Genomic DNA, 16,717 nt, shown 5'->3' with positions numbered 1-16,717 from the left:
CAGAATCTCTTGGTTAAAAATTAGCTGTGATCAGTAGCTTACACAGGTCCTAATTTGGCAGGCATGCAGATGAGTGGCCCTGAATACACACTGTCTGTGTACACACACCCCTGTTAAACTAGGACCTGCAGCTGTGTTCTTACACCCACTGCATCTCCATATAGTAATGTAGGCTGGCTGCAGCCACATACACTACTGATACATGCTATATGGGTCACAGTACCTCAGTCAGAAGTGTTTGTATACAACTGCAGACAACAGCCTGTGAAAATCTACAACAGACTGACACACTGCAGCTGTAACTGCCTATCCTGGATGCAAATTGAACTTCTCATACATCCCTATATGCATGTAACTGCTCCAGATGTGTGGTTACATACTTACAGCCAATAGCCTCTGTTGGCATGTCACTGATTTGTGTGGTCAATGCCTGTATGCAAGGACCTAAGACTACTGGGTGAAAAATTTATTCTTGATACTGTATGGTGTCATGTATACCCCTAGTTTTCCCCCAACACACACACACACACACTACAAGTATAATAGTAATAAACTTGTGTTGGAGCTCATTCACATCAGTGTGCACATGTTATGGTAAAAATACACACATGCTGCCGTGCATTATTCTTTTCTTTTTTAATAGCATTGATTCAACTCTGTGTGCGACAGCGTGTTGCTGCAATGAAATGTATGCCTGCATGATTTTATCAAAATGTGCACACATGGCACTACGACTGGGTGTTAGAAGAATGCATAGTTGTGAAGCCAACCTCCAGATTGCTTATTTACAGTTTTGCATACAAACTCTAAAAATCTGGATGTTAACTGTTTTCACTTAACCACTTGCCAGCCCCCCCCCACCTCCTGTGACCACTATGTCCACCGGATCACTGTTACTGGTAATTGGTAACCGGGTATCATATGACCACTATGACTGGTGATAGTGATCACATAGCAATGTAAACAACCTGTCATGAATAGCTTTCGATTCATTAACAGTTTGCTTACTGTTGTGATCTGTGACTGGCCCACAGCAGTCACATGGTACCTGGCTACCTGTACCGTGTGGTTAGCTTGGCCAATCACAGATCACAACCATAGGCAAGCTGTTTATGAATGGATAACCCATTCACGACCATTAAAGCTATTGTTTATACAGTGATCTTCACTGTATAAGCAATAACAATGTAAAAAAAAAATCCCTAATTGCTCCCCCAGAGTAGTACAGTGTCTCTGTGGTGACACAGAACTATTCTAATGACAGGGTGAAAAAAATTAAATTTTTCAGTCAGTATCCCTGATAACCACCAGACCTATGATGATATTGTACTGTACTGGTGACAGTATGTAAAAGAAAAATAAATTGTTAAACACATATTTTTTTAAATTTCTTTTAGTTTTCAAAATATTCTGACAAAAAACTACAACTACAAAAAACTCATCATGCCTTTTACTAAATACCTCAAACTGTGTACATTTTAGGGCTTCAAGAAATGAGGCCATCGGTACATCAGAACTGATCAATTTCAAATATTGCATCCATAAATTATGGTATACATATAACTTTCACACAAACTAATTAAGATACACTTATTGGGATTTTTTTTTTTTTACCAAACAAACGCCTGAGGGCAGCCTGAGATCAGCATAAGGCCATTGGACTCTGGGGGAGGCTTACTTGCCCATCACTGCCCATTGAACTCATCTGACTCTGAAGCACAGGAAGCACCTCTCAGGGGGCTTTTGGGTGGGATCCAATTGGACGATGCCACCGCAGTGGCCTCTGTCACCTTCCAGGGCGGCTTGTGAACTGAGACAGCAGCTCTGGAGGCTTCCTGCTTATTGAGGTGAGTGGAATGGTATGTTCTGGCCTTCCCTGCTTTGCACATTCCTGGCATGTAAACTTGGCAGGTAGACTGCCTCAGTCCTCAGGTGTTTGATCAGAGGTAGGGGCCACTGCGCCCGGACAGGTTTTGTCAGATCTGCCTACCATGGGGTACCCCGCGTGTGAATCTTCTGGCATCCTGCCTCACAGGAAAGAGCCACGGTCTGTGTCGAGCGTGCAGGACCCCTGGCGGATACAACGGATGCACTGGTATTGTCTCATTTAAGCCTTTCCTCCTCTCAGGCTGCTCCCTCATCCGCTGTGCGGGCTCGCAGGATAGGGGCCGAAGGGATTTCGATTGCTCTGGTAGTTCCACACTGGTCTGTGATACGCCAACATGATGTAGCTGGTCACGGACGCTCCCTGGTGCTTGCCACTTTGGGAGGCCCGCCTGTCCTGGGGTCAGTTCTGCCTCCCTGCATTACTATCTCTGGCCTTCATGGCATGCCCTCTGAAATCTGGCTTTGAGAGACAAGGAGTTGTCGGGCTTGTTGGAGGACAATGTTGGAGGCTTGTAGACCTACCTCTTGGCAGGTATGTCTTTGCACCAGAAAGTCTTTTATTGCCGGGTGCAAGGCTCTGTGTGTTCATCCACATCTCATCTTGCTGGCTTGGGTGTTGGCTTTTCCTCAATGGGGCATTGCACAAATGAACTTGCCTGGAGTACCATAGGGGTCCACTTTCTGCAATTACTGTCCTCCCTTTTTTTTTTTTTTTTATTCATGGTCTGTTAGCCACTCACCTCCTGCCTCACACCTCTATCAAGGGTTCTGGTGCTCCCCAGTACTACAGCGGGACATGAAGTTGTTTTTTTTTTGGTTCTCTAGAAGCCTTTCTTTGGAGTGTTTTCAAAATAGATAGTGCCGCGCTCCCATGTACCAATATGTATATCTTATACTTTCAAAGTGCTAATGAATAGCTTTCAAGATACTGCATGTATCAAACAATTATTACTAGTGACTCAAAACATCATTGTGAATATTAATCTTCATGCAAGTGACATTAATAACTGATAATCCTAAGGTGATAGTGCCTATTAAAGTACAGTGATATACAAATCAGAAATACTCCTCTATTCTACTGTGATCCTTATATTTATATTGTGCAAACACATATATATTATGTGCACGTGCTTATGATATATTCAATAAAAAAAAAAAAAAAAAAAAAAAAGTCTTTCAAAATAAATGTGCAGGTGGATTCTTTGTTCCCTCTCGCCGAGTGCTTAATGGTCTCCCTATGTGCTCACCTCTATATTTGCCTGAATAAATCCAGGCAAATACACTTTTTATCCTTCCAGGATAGATGGGATGGAATGATGCTCTTGAATTATCTCAGAAGGTGGATGTGGATTTATATTTGTTCTCCTGTAGCTGCTCATGAGTGGGTATACTGACCATCTCTCTGAGGATCTCCCAATTCCCCTCCTGGGGCTGTTTCCTTTTCCAGTCCTCCTTATATCAGCTCAAAGGGTGTTGTTCAATTGAGAAAGGAAGACAAACAGACCATAGTGTCTTATCCTTGTGCAAAAAGGGGGTTTATTGCTGCCAGTTGCACAGTAGTATACAATTGTAGTCCAGCATAAATGTGCTCTGCCTCTGTTCCTGCAGTGCTGTCTACCTGTGTCTGTATTCAGATCACCGAGCCTCTCCAGTGCAATGTCGTGACGTCAGAGCCCCTCCCCTACGCGTATCGTCACAGGGTCACGTGACTTCATCAGGGGGAATGATTAGATGCCACGACTATGCTAATACTCCTATATATATAAACAGAGGATACAAGTATCACCACTTATCGCAGCATTTCAAAAAATACCACAATAAAGATGCAAGAAAATTAGAGTTCTGGGGTGTAGAAAAACATGTACAACACTGGAGGGGAGATAACCTGATAAGGGAAATTAGCAAGAAAGAATCGAAGTGGATCTATGAAATGGGCTGTCTGGCTCCCAATGGGTTAAATAAGGAGTTTGACCTTACATGCTTTATTAGTAACAAATAAGTATAGAAATAGTTCCCAATCTAACTTTGAGGCGTTGAATATATATAGATTGGGGATTGAAGTAATGTATCTGACATGAATTTAGGAATATGTGGAGTGAGTTTAGGGTAGAATTAGAGAATTTATGACTAGCACAAAACGCATGTAAGTTATATCAAGTATCATATCCTCAAGTAATACCTTCTTAAATACAAAACCAAAACCCAGATGTAAAGAAAGATGTAAGTTAAATAATATCTCAAAATTGAAGGAATTAGATAATTAATGACCAATAGGTTACTTGAGAAGTAACATACATGCGTTTTCTATTATTTATTTTTTTATTATCTTTTATTATTTGATTTTTAAAAAAATATTTTTTTTATTTTATTTTATTGGTTAAATTTATAATTTTGAATTTTATATTTTTAATATTGTATTATTAATAAAACATGGTTTTAATTTAGCCTAATAGGTATACTTTCAGCAATATAATGTATAGCCAACAGCCACTGTTTAGAAACTGCAGAGCAAGAGACAGATCACAGCTGACCCAGTTAGCAATGTCTGGCAGACAGATATCACGTTATAATTTGAGTAGACACACAGGTGTAAACACTCACCATACATAGAGTTTAAGAAAATCACTGGGAAAATGGCCGCGCCCATTGGGCTCCAGTAAAAAGGCGGCCGAGAGATATAAATAGGAGTATTAGCATAGTCGTGGCATCTAATCATTCCCCCTGATGAAGTCACGTGACCCTGTGACGATACGCGTAGGGGAGGGGCTCTGACGTCACGACATTGCACTGGAGAGGCTCGGTGATCTGAATACAGACACAGGTAGACAGCACTGCAGGAACAGAGGCAGAGCACATTTATGCTGGACTACAATTGTATACTACTGTGCAACTGGCAGCAATAAACCCCCTTTTTGCACAAGGATAAGACACTATGGTCTGTTTGTCTTCCTTTCTCAATTGAACAACACCCTTTGAGCTGATATAAGGAGGACTGGAAAAGGAAACAGCCCCAGGAGGGGAATTGGGAGATCCTCAGAGAGATGGTCAGTATACCCACTCATGAGCAGCTACAGGAGAACAAATATAAATCCACATCCACCTTCTGAGATAATTCAAGAGCATCATTCCATCCCATCTATCCTGGAAGGATAAAAAGTGTATTTGCCTGGATTTATTCAGGCAAATATAGAGGTGAGCACATAGGGAGACCATTAAGCACTCGGCGAGAGGGAACAAAGAATCCACCTGCACATTTATTTTGAAAGACTTTTTTTTTTTTTTTTTTTTTTTTATTGAATATATCATAAGCACGTGCACATAATATATATGTGTTTGCACAATATAAATATAAGGATCACAGTAGAATAGAGGAGTATTTCTGATTTGTATATCACTGTACTTTAATAGGCACTATCACCTTAGGATTATCAGTTATTAATGTCACTTGCATGAAGATTAATATTCACAATGATGTTTTGAGTCACTAGTAATAATTGTTTGATACATGCAGTATCTTGAAAGCTATTCATTAGCACTTTGAAAGTATAAGATATACATATTGGTACATGGGAGCGCGGCACTATCTATTTTGAAAATATTATATATACACTAGCATATGAGTCAGTGCAAGTGCCAGCGAACCTCACGTGAGAAATAAGGACATCTAAAGTCACATATTGAACACCTCATTTCATAATAGCTCACAAGCATTCACCATTTATATTTATTCACTTTCTTTGGAGTGTATTGAGTTAATCCTCTGCTTACTCTTCCTCAAACTGTTGCCTTGGTCACCATCGCTTCTGCAAGGTGGGTGTCTAAGCAGCCGGCCTCGTCTTGTAAGTCTCCCTATTTGGTCCTACACAAAGATGGGGTGTTTCATCTGGGTTTTGGTTTTCTCATCTGAATGAGGAATTGGTCTGCCTTTTTTGTATCCATGATTGTCGCCTCCTGAGGAGGTTACATTGCATCTTTTGTCCGGGTGGGTTGTGTGTACTTGTCCACTGTAGCCTCCTGCAGGAGATCAGGCTCATTTTATGCTCATGGACAGCCCAAGGCAAGGCCTGGCAACCTCCTCTGGCACAATTTGCTGTTTGATCCGGTAGACATTTGTTCAGGCGTATACTTTTACTGGGCAGGCTCCTCCCTTCCCCATTGAGGCATACTCCTCTTTCAGGGGTCGGGTATCTGTGTCTCAGGTTTGCAAGGTGGCTACCTGTTCAATGCACATTTTTACAAATGTTTCCAGAGTTGATGTGCTTGCCTGTTTTTGGCCTTAGGTTTGCGGGCTGCTGTTTTCAGGTTCCTTGGTTGCTTAGGCAGGGTTGTTTAGGCAGTTGGATGATTGCCTGCTTACTCCACTTGCTTTTTGGTTTGTCCACCCCTCGTTGAGGCACTGCTTTGGGACATCCCTATGATCAAGATTCAAAACAGCTGTATCCGTCAATGATTGTAAGAGAAAATTAGATTTTTTTTGTTACTCACTATAAAATCCCTTTCTCTGAGTTTGACGAATACAGCACCTATCTCTGTATTGAAGTTTATGCTTTTGACACTGCTCTGACTAAATAGCTTGCCTATAGCAGAGAGGGGGGTTTATACCGGCTAGGACTACCCATAGGTGGCGCTGTTTCTTTTCTTTTCCTAGTGTCCTACTAGGTCTTGTAGGTGGCGATATAACCCTGAAATCAAGATCCCGAGAGCTCTGCCTGTCAACTCAAAGAAAGGGATTTTACAGTGAGTAACAAAAAATCCCATTATTTTAATATATGATATATTTTAAAATGTATTTGTTATACAGTTCCTTATTTTTAAAATGTATAGTAGTTGCTTATAATGTATGTTTTTAATAATGTACAAATTACTCCATTTTTGTTTTCTTCCTAGAATGTGAATTGCCATTTTATGCCTTTGGACACTTTTGCATTACTTACTGCCCTTCAAAATATTTCAAGACATTGCAGCCTATTCGGTCAAATGAAAAATTGTCTGTGATTCTTCAAAGTGCCCGTACCTGTGCTCCTTGTCACTATTCATGCTACACCTGCAGGGGACCCTCTGCTAATAATTGTACTGCCTGCCCACTCTTTTCTTCATATAATGAAAAAGAACATTCCTGCTCACAGCCTTCCTATCCAGGGATAGATCTCAGTACCAGTAAACCCGGGGAAGTCTTAAGTTTTGCCATAATTATAGCCATGGTTTTAGGAGGCATGGTGTTCTTGGTCTGCCTTGTTTCTTCACTTTTCCTACTGTTAAGCAGAATACGTGTCTACAGATTCTCATCCACTAATTTGTCACACACCCCTGGCCTGGAAATGTGCAATCTCCAAAGTTAGGGTGATGCATCTGCTGTTGTGCAGAGACATAAACTACAGTAAAGACTTCATCTACTGTGAAGCAAGAGACTATAAATCCCTAAATATAAATTTACATTTGGCATGAGGATAATCACTTAAATACTATGTAAATAAAATGCAAATATATTTATGTCTAGAATTTCTATAATATTTTGTCGCTTCTTGTAAAGCAAACTCTAGGCAAAATGTAGCTGAAATAAATATCTAGTGTAGCCATTTTGCCTGTGAAAGGACTTGTAACAATTTTTAGCTAGAGCCAGAATGATGACCAGTCTATTCTTAGTTAAGGAACCACTTTGCTCCTAGGTGATTAAGAGTAGTAGGAGACCATTGAGGTTGTCCCCCTGCTCACTCTGCTCTTTTTTTAACAGAAAGTTCCTTGTTACTTGTGCATGCAGCACACCTGATTGACTCCCTTTCCAGTTTGACTGCTGCTTTAAAATTAACTACAAGAGGATCATACCAAGTCAAATTCAAGTGTCTGTACATTTAATGAAAACTTTAACTTTTTTCCGTAAACTTTAAGCTGTTTGTATACCAATGCATTCAAAAACAAATGCCCTAGTGAAAAAATAACACCTTAGAAAATCCATAATGATATGAAAGCACAAGGAAAAAAGATTAAACTAGCAGCACTTTCAGGATGTGTGGCCACTTTTGCCAGCTCTGTTCAAACAGATTAACTCCTCTTACTCTTATAGCAACACACTGTACTCTTGTCTGGGGAACCCACAAGACCCAGGGCTGAACTTGGCACAAGCATGGTTACAATGAGAAGGTTCAAGCAGGAGTTTAGAAAGTGCATTTTATATGGGGAGCGCTCGCGAGCAGTGAACCAAGATGGCCACGTGTTAATCCTGCTCCTCGCAGCCCAGACACATCCGCCATCAGCTTGCTTACCTGGAGGCCACCAATCACCCCTTTTTCTCCACACACAGCTTGATAAACCCCCAGAGCACTCGATGGGGAAGAAGACGGTCGCTACCCGGGCTTCCTGCGCCCATCTTTGATGCTCCGGCTTGGAGCCCAGACCCGTTCACGCTTTCAGGAGCTTCAGACCAGCATTCCGCCCTGAAGAATAGCCCGGAAGAGACACCAGAACCCCCCACAGCCCGCCCTAGGGGATGCGGACCTATTACTCCACTTTAAAGCTCTACTGCAAATGGAGCTCTCTGCCGCCACAACTAAACTGGCAGCACAACTTACTAAAGAGATCAGGGAACTGGCCAACGATCTGGAAGAGAGGATGGATGCTGCGGCCTCCGTTATGGAAAATCATGAACAAGACTTAACTGACCTTCGTAAGGAATTAGCAATGGCCCTCCTGTGCCTGGAAGATTATGAGAATCGCTCCCACAGAGGAAATTTGCTCCCCCAGGGTGTTCCGGAGACCATCACTGACCTCACCTCCACAGCCATGGCGCTTTTCCAAGAACTGGTACCGGCTATACCCATTGGTTAGTTTGAGTTTGAATTTACCTTTCACCATACCAAGGAGACTCCTCTTCGGGCAGCCAGAGAAAAAGCGGACCTCACCTTTCAAGGCTACCAGTGCCAACTCTTTGCTGACCTTGCTCCATCTACCATACTGAAGCGTAGGCAAATTAAACCATATACCTCTGCTCTTATGACCCATCAAATCCGCTATTAATGGGGCTTCCCCTTTAAATTCTTTCTTTTTTTGTGGCTGCACCCATGTCCTCTGCTCCCCAGACAAAGCCCAAGCCATCTTAGAGTCCCTCCACCTTTTGCCATCTAATGAGCCAACCCCCAACAGGGTCTTCTCCTCCCCGGCCACCATCCAACCTACCAGGTCGTACCTGGGAGAAAACAAAGAGCCACAAATAAACTCTTCCACCTGTACCACCTCCTACTGGCTCCCCAAGAAGTGCCCCAGGCTGAGACACCTGACTGTAAGCTGTATACGTCTTCTTTTGAAATCAGACCAAGCTTCCCTTTACTGCTGGTAACTCACTGGTTGTGAGCAGGAGTTTGCTCTTGCAATACTACCTCCCATTTTGTTCCTGTTTTATCCCAGACGGGGTTCTACTAGGCCACACTAGGCCTCCTAGCCCCCTCCCAACTGAATGTCAGGACTTAAACTAATTTCTTGCCACCGATAGGCCCTCAAACCTTTAAACCACAGGCCTGTTGCTTTTCAGCATTGTTGAAGGACCAGCGGGCGGTTCCAGCCTGTCTTCCTCACACTCCAGTTACAGCACGTTCCACCTTGTTCACCACGGTTTGGGCCGACCCAGCACTCCATGAAGCTCAGTCATCTATTGTAAGATCTTCATTGTGGACTTCTCCAATAGAATACTGTGCCTTATAATTGGTGGATTCCATAATTTATTCTCTAGGGGGCCCTCACGTAAAGCTAATATTATCCCGTGCCCCCTCTCTAACCTCCCTTATCTCCAAATCCTCTTATACCCCTATCTCCTCCCCTCATTGTCTAACCATCCCGGGGCCGCTTCGGACCCTGTTTTAAGCCGGGGTGCAGCTGGCCGGGCATCTTTCTGTTTGGCTCTTGTCCAGGTTACCTTACCCTGTTTGATCTGTTTGTGTTTCAGATAATATTGTTTTTGTCTTCTCTGAATTTCATATGCACAGGGAACAGTCACCTCCTGTTTTGGCCCTGCCAGACGTTCATTGTGTGTGGGGGGGGGTGCTCTGGGGTTGATGGGGGTGCTTGCCCCCCCTTCTCGCCCCTGGAGTTCCATGTCATACCCTCCAGGTATAACTTATTTGCTACCTAAGCCATGTGTTCAGCGTTGGAGCGCCTCACGATTGACATCCTTGTTGTGGATGTGGTCCACTATTGTAGTGGCGACAGAATTATCCTTGCATTTTTCTTCTGTTTTCCCTCTCTTTTTATCTTCCCTCTTAGTTCTTTTCCTTCTCCAGTCTTTACCTTTCCTTTTTCTTCCTCTTTCCTATTTTTTTTCCCCAGTCCTGCAGGCTTTGGTCACAAACCAACCCAGGCTGTTCTTCGAACTGGGCCATATTCCCTCTGTCTATGGGCGGTCAAAGCTGTGTCTCCCCCTATTGCTATGACCACTAGACCTCTGAAACTCTACTTCCAAAACATGCAAGGGTTTAACTCACCTGTCAAACGATCAAAAGTTTCATCACCTTAAGACTAGCCAGGTTGATATAGTATGTTTGCAGGAGACCAGGTTTTCTTCCACGTCCTCCCCCAGATTCCTCTCCCCACACTATCCCACCTTCTATTTAGCTTCAGCCCTGGAGAAGCGCCGGGAAGTGCTGATAGCATTCCACCGTAGCCTCTTGTTCTCTTGTAACAAAGAAATAGTGTATCCCACGGGCAGTTTTATGCTACTCCAGGGAGTACTTAATGGTTAAGAAACCACACTCATGTGCTATTATGCCCCTAACAGGTTTCAAACTAGATTTTTCTCCCATCTACAAGTGGTAGCGCAACACACTGTAGGCACCATTATCCTCAAGGGGGACTCAAACATTGCCCTCGACTGCACAATTGATCGACGCTACTCTTCCGGAGCAACCACGACCCATGATTCCTCTCCCTTTCCCTCTCTGGCCTTTTCCATTCATCTTTCCAATGGAGACTCAATGAGTCCATCCTTACTTCCGAAGACTTTCTAGAGATCCAATCTCGCCTTAAAACCTTTTTCTCTGATAACGTTGGATCGGTCTTCTCAGCGGTCACCCTCTGGGAAGCCCACAGGGCCACAATTCGGGGTCACCTAATTCAGCTAGCTTCCGAAAGAAAGCATATGAAAGAACGCAGATTTTGGGAACTTTCCCAGCAACTGGCTCTGGCAGATGCCTCTTGGAAATCACATCCCTCGGCCTCCAACCGAGATAAACGTGACTCCTTAGCTGCTGAACTGGATCTCCTAGCAATTGAACAAGCTGAGAGGGCCCTCAGATGGGCCAAACATAAATTCTATACCAGTGCTAACAAACCGGGTACAATGCTAGCTAGGAAGCTGAATGCAGTGACCTGCTCTCACAAATTGATCCGCCTACGCTCTGCACAAGGAGACTTGACATCGGACCCCACTAAGATCGCATGTTCTTTTGCAAGCTTTTGCTCTACGTTATATGATAGGCTGGCTCCCTTCCCTGTTGATCTCAAAGACCATATTTTCCGGGACCTTTGCCTTCCTGCCCTCTCCCAGACCATCCAAGAAACAGTGAATGCTCACATATCTGAACTTGAGGTAGCTCGAGCGATCAAATCCATACGTCCCTCCAAGGCACCTGGTCCGGATGGCTTCTCAGGTCTCTATCACCAGAAATGTTCTCCTATTTTCACTCCGTATCTGTCTGCATATTTAAATGCCCTAAAACCCTTTACGAGCATATGTAACTGATTCCCAAGTCCCACAGAAAGGGCTTTTGATCCGCAGGCCTTCTGTCCCATCTCCTTACTGAACGAAGATCTGAAGATTTTGGGGAGGGTTTTACGTTTCCACATCAACAAATAGGCCGTCAAGCCAGTGATATTTATTATTTATATAATAAGTGATCCACCTACTGAATTACCGCAAGATCCCAGGCTTTCTTTTCTCCCTTGAAATTTATGAAGCCTTTGATTCCCTGTCTTGGGATTATCTGTTATGTTTTGGAGAGATGGAGCTTTGGGAATTCAATTCTAACTTGGATCTCCACCCTCTACTCCTCCCCTACAGCTCAGGTTAAATATTTCGGTCAAATTTCCACCCCATTCCCCATATATCAAGGCACCAGGCAGGGGTGTCCATTATCCCAATTTTATTTTGGCATTTGAGCCCCTAGCCATAGCGCTTCGAGACCCAACGGTATGGGTATTCCCTACGCAGGCACACATTACAAGGTGAACCTCTTTGCTGACAACGCTTTCCTTTTATATGGACCTATATATGCCCCAGACTGTCGCGCCACACTTTATACACCCTTAGACTGTGCGGAGGCTTGGAAGATCCTAGTGTCACCAAATATTATATAGCAGCACAAATTTCTCAACTCTGTCTCCTTCACACTTCAACGGACGTCCCCTTTTGGGTACTTCTAGAGCTCCTCAACTGCTCCCTGGTCCCTATTGTGGCGCTCCTTTTGGCTCCCTCATAAGCTTCGTCCTGCTCCTCTCAGCCCTTGAATGATTCACAGCATGCACATCTGGGACTCCGTTCGTTACTCAGGTAATCTCATGTCTCCTTTTCTGCCTCTTTCCTCTTCTCAACAACCCCCTTTTCCCTCCAGGCCTAGAACAGCCCAAAGCATTTATGTGGTGGTCCGCCCATAGTTTCTCTCAGGTCCGCAATTTCCTAAACTCCCAGGTTTTCACCTTGTTGCCCTCTATTTAGGAGACTTATGATGCCCCACATGCGGAATTTTTTCTTTATTTACAGCTTCGACATCCCTGAGGCGTAATGTGACCTTTTCATATCGCACTACAGCCTTTGAACACATCTGCCAGCATTCCACTAGGGCTTTGGGCATTATTTCTTCAATCTATTCCTCCCCGAATGCTATTACCAACTCCCCTTGCACCTCTTATAAATCCAGTTGAGAGCGAGACTTGGGGTACCCCATTGATCCTGAGGACTGGAGTAGAGCCTGGTCGTCTGTAGCCAAATGTTCTTTCAATACTACCAATCTGGAGGCAGCCTATAAGGTCCTCCTGATATGGAACTGGGTTTTGGCCCACATTGCAGGTTTAAATACTTTATGATGATAGGTGTTTCAGAGGCTGTGGCCAATGGGGGGGGATGTGCTCCATACCTGGTGGTCGTGCCCACGATTCACTGGGTTCTGGTTTTGGGTGTTCGGCCTCCTAAACACACTATTCCATGTCCCAATCTCCAGAGATGCAAAACTCGCACTGTTGCATTGCCCTATCCCTGGTCTATCTTCACATCAGCAGAAACTCGCCACTTATCTATTCATTATCTATTCATTGCTGCGAAGCGGGTCATAACTCGAGCTTGGAAGTCACTGTCTGCATCCTTTTTGTAGCAGTTTGGAACATGCTGACATTTGGACGCTCTGGTGGTCGTACACTCTCCCTACACTACATCCGACAAGCCTGGGCTCCTATAACTGGCCTGCAGGACCTACCCCTTTCTACCCCTCTCTGACCTTTTCTCCATCTTCTTCTTTTTTCTTTCCTTTTTTTTTCTAAGACCGTATGCTGGTTCCCCTTTCCCACTTCTTGTTTAGTTACTCATATGAGGCATCCATCCGGGCTCAATAAATACACACAGACCAATGGCCTCACCTATGTGGTCGTTCTTTGGCTTCCACTTTGTTAAAATAGTTGTTACACATTTCTGTGCCCATGTAAGTTTGACTGGATTTTGTCTGTCTACCCTGCGTGGATAATTTGGATTATATTGTATCATTTTGTTGCAACAATAATAAAAAAATGATTGAACCAGAAAGTGCATTTGATATATTGATGGTCTAGTGCAGGGGTCACAAAACGTTCTGAACAAAGGGCTAGTTTACTGTCCTTCAACTTTAGGGGGGACCACACTGTGGCCAGTGGGGGTAGAAAATGTCCTGGCGGAGGGAGTAAACAATCTCCCATGATTGGTATTAGGGGGAGTAATAGGGAACCATCATTGGTATCAATAGAAGGAATAGTGTCCCAATCATTGATGTCAATGAGATGAATAGCCAGTGGGATGAATAGTGCCCCATTGTTGGTATCAGTGGCAGGAACTATGCCCCATTGTTGCTGACAGTGGGGGAATAATGTCGAAAAAGTAAGCAAAGGGTCACAGTCTGGGGACCACTGGTCTAGTGCATCTTCAACCGGTTCCGCGCCACAGAAATACTGCTACAGGGCGGCGTGTGTGTGTGTGTGTATGTATATATGTGTATATATATATATATAATGTATATGTATGTGTGTGTGATTTTGTCATTCTGGATAGAGAGGCGCATGTGCGCCCTACCTGCATTGCCATTCGCTGCCTTGGCTATCAATCACGGCACCCGGTGATCGCCGAGGGGGGAGAGACCTGTGTATAAACAGCAAAGATCCCTCCCGTTAGCTCCCGCACACTGCTTTGTATGGCTCTGCATAGCAGAGCCATACAAAGCAGTGTGCTTACAGTGGAGCACACACACAGCCAACATAGTGAAAGGGCACAAGTTAACCCTTTGATCGCCCCAGATGTTAACCTTTTCCTGCCCAGTGCCATTATTACAGTGTCAGTGTTTTTTATTAGCACTGATCACTGTATTGGTGTCACTGGGGATGTCAGTGACACCAAGTCAGTGTTAGAATGCCTGCTGCAGTCCCGCTATAAGTCGCTGATTGCCGCCATTACTAGTACAAAAAAAAAATTTACAGTATCTATACAGCAATTTGTAAACGCTATAACTTTCACGTAAACAAATTAATTTACAAGTATTGGGATTTTTTTTTTTTTTAGCAGACATGTAGCAGAATACATTTTGGCCTATATTTATAATGAAATTGAATTTTTTTAAACAAATTTTTTTTACTGGATATGTTTAACCACTTGCCCTCCTAAGGATTTACCCCCCTTCCTGACCAGGCCTCTTTTTGCTACTCGGCGCTGCACTAATTCAACTGGTAATTGCGCGGTCATGCAATGCTGCACCCAAACGAAATTTACGTCCTTTTTGTAACACAAATAGAGATTTCTTTTGGTGGTATTTGATCACCTGTGCGCTTTTTATTTTTCACGCTATAAACAAAAAAAGGCCAAAAATTTTGAAGAAAAGCTATATTTTTTACTTTCAGCTGTAAAAAATATATAGTAAACTCAAAGTTGGTTATAAATTTAGGCCAAAATGTATTCTGCTACATGTTTTTGGTAAAAAAAATCCCAATAAGTGTATATTGATTGCTTTGTGTGAAAGTTATAGCGTCTATTAACTATGGTATAGATACTGCAATTTACGCCTTTTTGCTATACAGCGCTGCGCTAGTTTAATGGACAATTGCGCGGTCATGCAATACGGTACATAAATTAAATTTGTCTTTTTTTCACACAAATAGAGCTTTCTTTTGGTGGTAATTGATCACCTGTGCACTTTTTATTTTTTGCGCTATAACCAGAAAATTTTTGAAGAAAAAATTTAGGACAAAATGTATTCTGCTACATGTTTTTGGTTAAAAAAATCCTAATAAGTGTATATTGATTGCTTTGTGTGAAAGTTACAGCATCTACAAAATATGGTATAGTTAATAGGATTTACACAGCTTTTACTTTCTGACTGCCCATCACATTTCTTGAGGTGCTAAAATACCAGGATAGTACAGACACCCTCAAATGACCCCTTTTCAGAAAGTAGACACCCTAAGCTATCTGCTGAGAGGCATATTGAGTCCATGGAAGATTTATTTTTTTTCCACAAGTTTCTGGAAAATGACAAAAAAATGTTTTTTTACACAAAGTTGTCATTTAAATAATTTATTTCTCGCACAAGCCATTTGTATTTGTGGAATTACACCCCAAAATACATTCTGCTACGTCTACCAAGTACGGGGATACTACGTGTGTGAGAGTTTTTGGGAGCCTAGCCACATACAGGAGCCTGAAATCCAATGACCACTTTGAAAGCCTGAAGGTGCGTAACTTCCTCATTACACTTCCTCACTACCTATCACAGTTTTGTAGGATCTGACATGCCAGGATAGCACCAAACCCCCCCCCCAAATGACCCCTTTCTGGAAAGTAGACACCCGAAGGAATTTAAAAAGAGGCATGGTGAGTATTTTGCAGATCTCATTTTTTCTCACAAGGTTTTGAATTATAAAAAAATAAAATGTTTTTTTCTTAATTTTCCAAAAACTTGCGGCAACAAATTAGATCTGCAAAATACTTACCGTGCTTTTTATCAAATTCCTTGGGGTGTCTACTTTCCAAAAAGGGGTCATTTGGGGGGTTAGGTGCTATTCTGGCATTTCAGGGCCTCCGAAACTGTGATAGGTAGTCTAGAAGTGTAATGAGGAAATAAAGCCCTTTAAAAGCCAGAAGGTGCTTGTTGGATTTTGGGGTCCTGTACTTGGCTAAACTGCCAAAACGTCTCTCACATGTGGTACCCCCATACTCAGAAGTAGCAGAATGTATTTTGGGGAATAATTCCACATATACCGATGGCATGTATGAGCAGTAAATCATTTAAGTGACAATTTTGTGTAAAAAAAAAAAAAAAAAAAATCCTTTTGTCATTTTCCAAAAACTTATGGTAAAAAAAATAAATTCTTCTATTGATTCGACATGCCTTTCAGCAAATAGCTTGGGGTGTCTACTTTCCAAAAAGGGGTCGTTTTGGGGGATGGGGGCATTCTATGCCTAACATTAGCAGTTTATGCCATACATCACTCTTCTAACCACCTGAAGACCAAGCCTTTTCTGACACTTTTTGTTCACATGAAAAAAATCTGTATTTTTGCTAGGAAATTAATTTAAACCCCCAAACATTATATATTTTTTTAAAGCAGATACCCTAGTGAA

General features: G+C 42.8%; 1 protein-coding gene across 1 annotated transcript in view; it reads left to right on the top strand.

Annotated features, from left to right (window-relative positions):
• PCSK4 (proprotein convertase subtilisin/kexin type 4) overlaps nt 1-7,377 on the top strand; it is a 113,954-nt gene extending 106,577 nt beyond the window's left edge. The window contains 1 exon segment of the mRNA XM_089690732.1: nt 6,775-7,377. Within this exon segment, the coding sequence (XP_089546858.1) occupies nt 6,775-7,268 (494 nt within the window). The 3' untranslated portion in view covers nt 7,269-7,377.
• Nucleotides 7,378-16,717: the final 9,340 nt, after the last annotated feature.

The sequence above is a fragment of the Staurois parvus genome, unplaced genomic scaffold, assembly GCF_062004578.1.
Source record: "Staurois parvus isolate SC_StPar_1 unplaced genomic scaffold, SC_StPar_1.0 ptg000541l, whole genome shotgun sequence".
Lineage (NCBI taxonomy): Eukaryota > Metazoa > Chordata > Amphibia > Anura > Ranidae > Staurois > Staurois parvus.
Note: the sequence above shows the minus strand (reverse complement) of the source record. Positions and strands in the feature narration are given on the sequence as shown.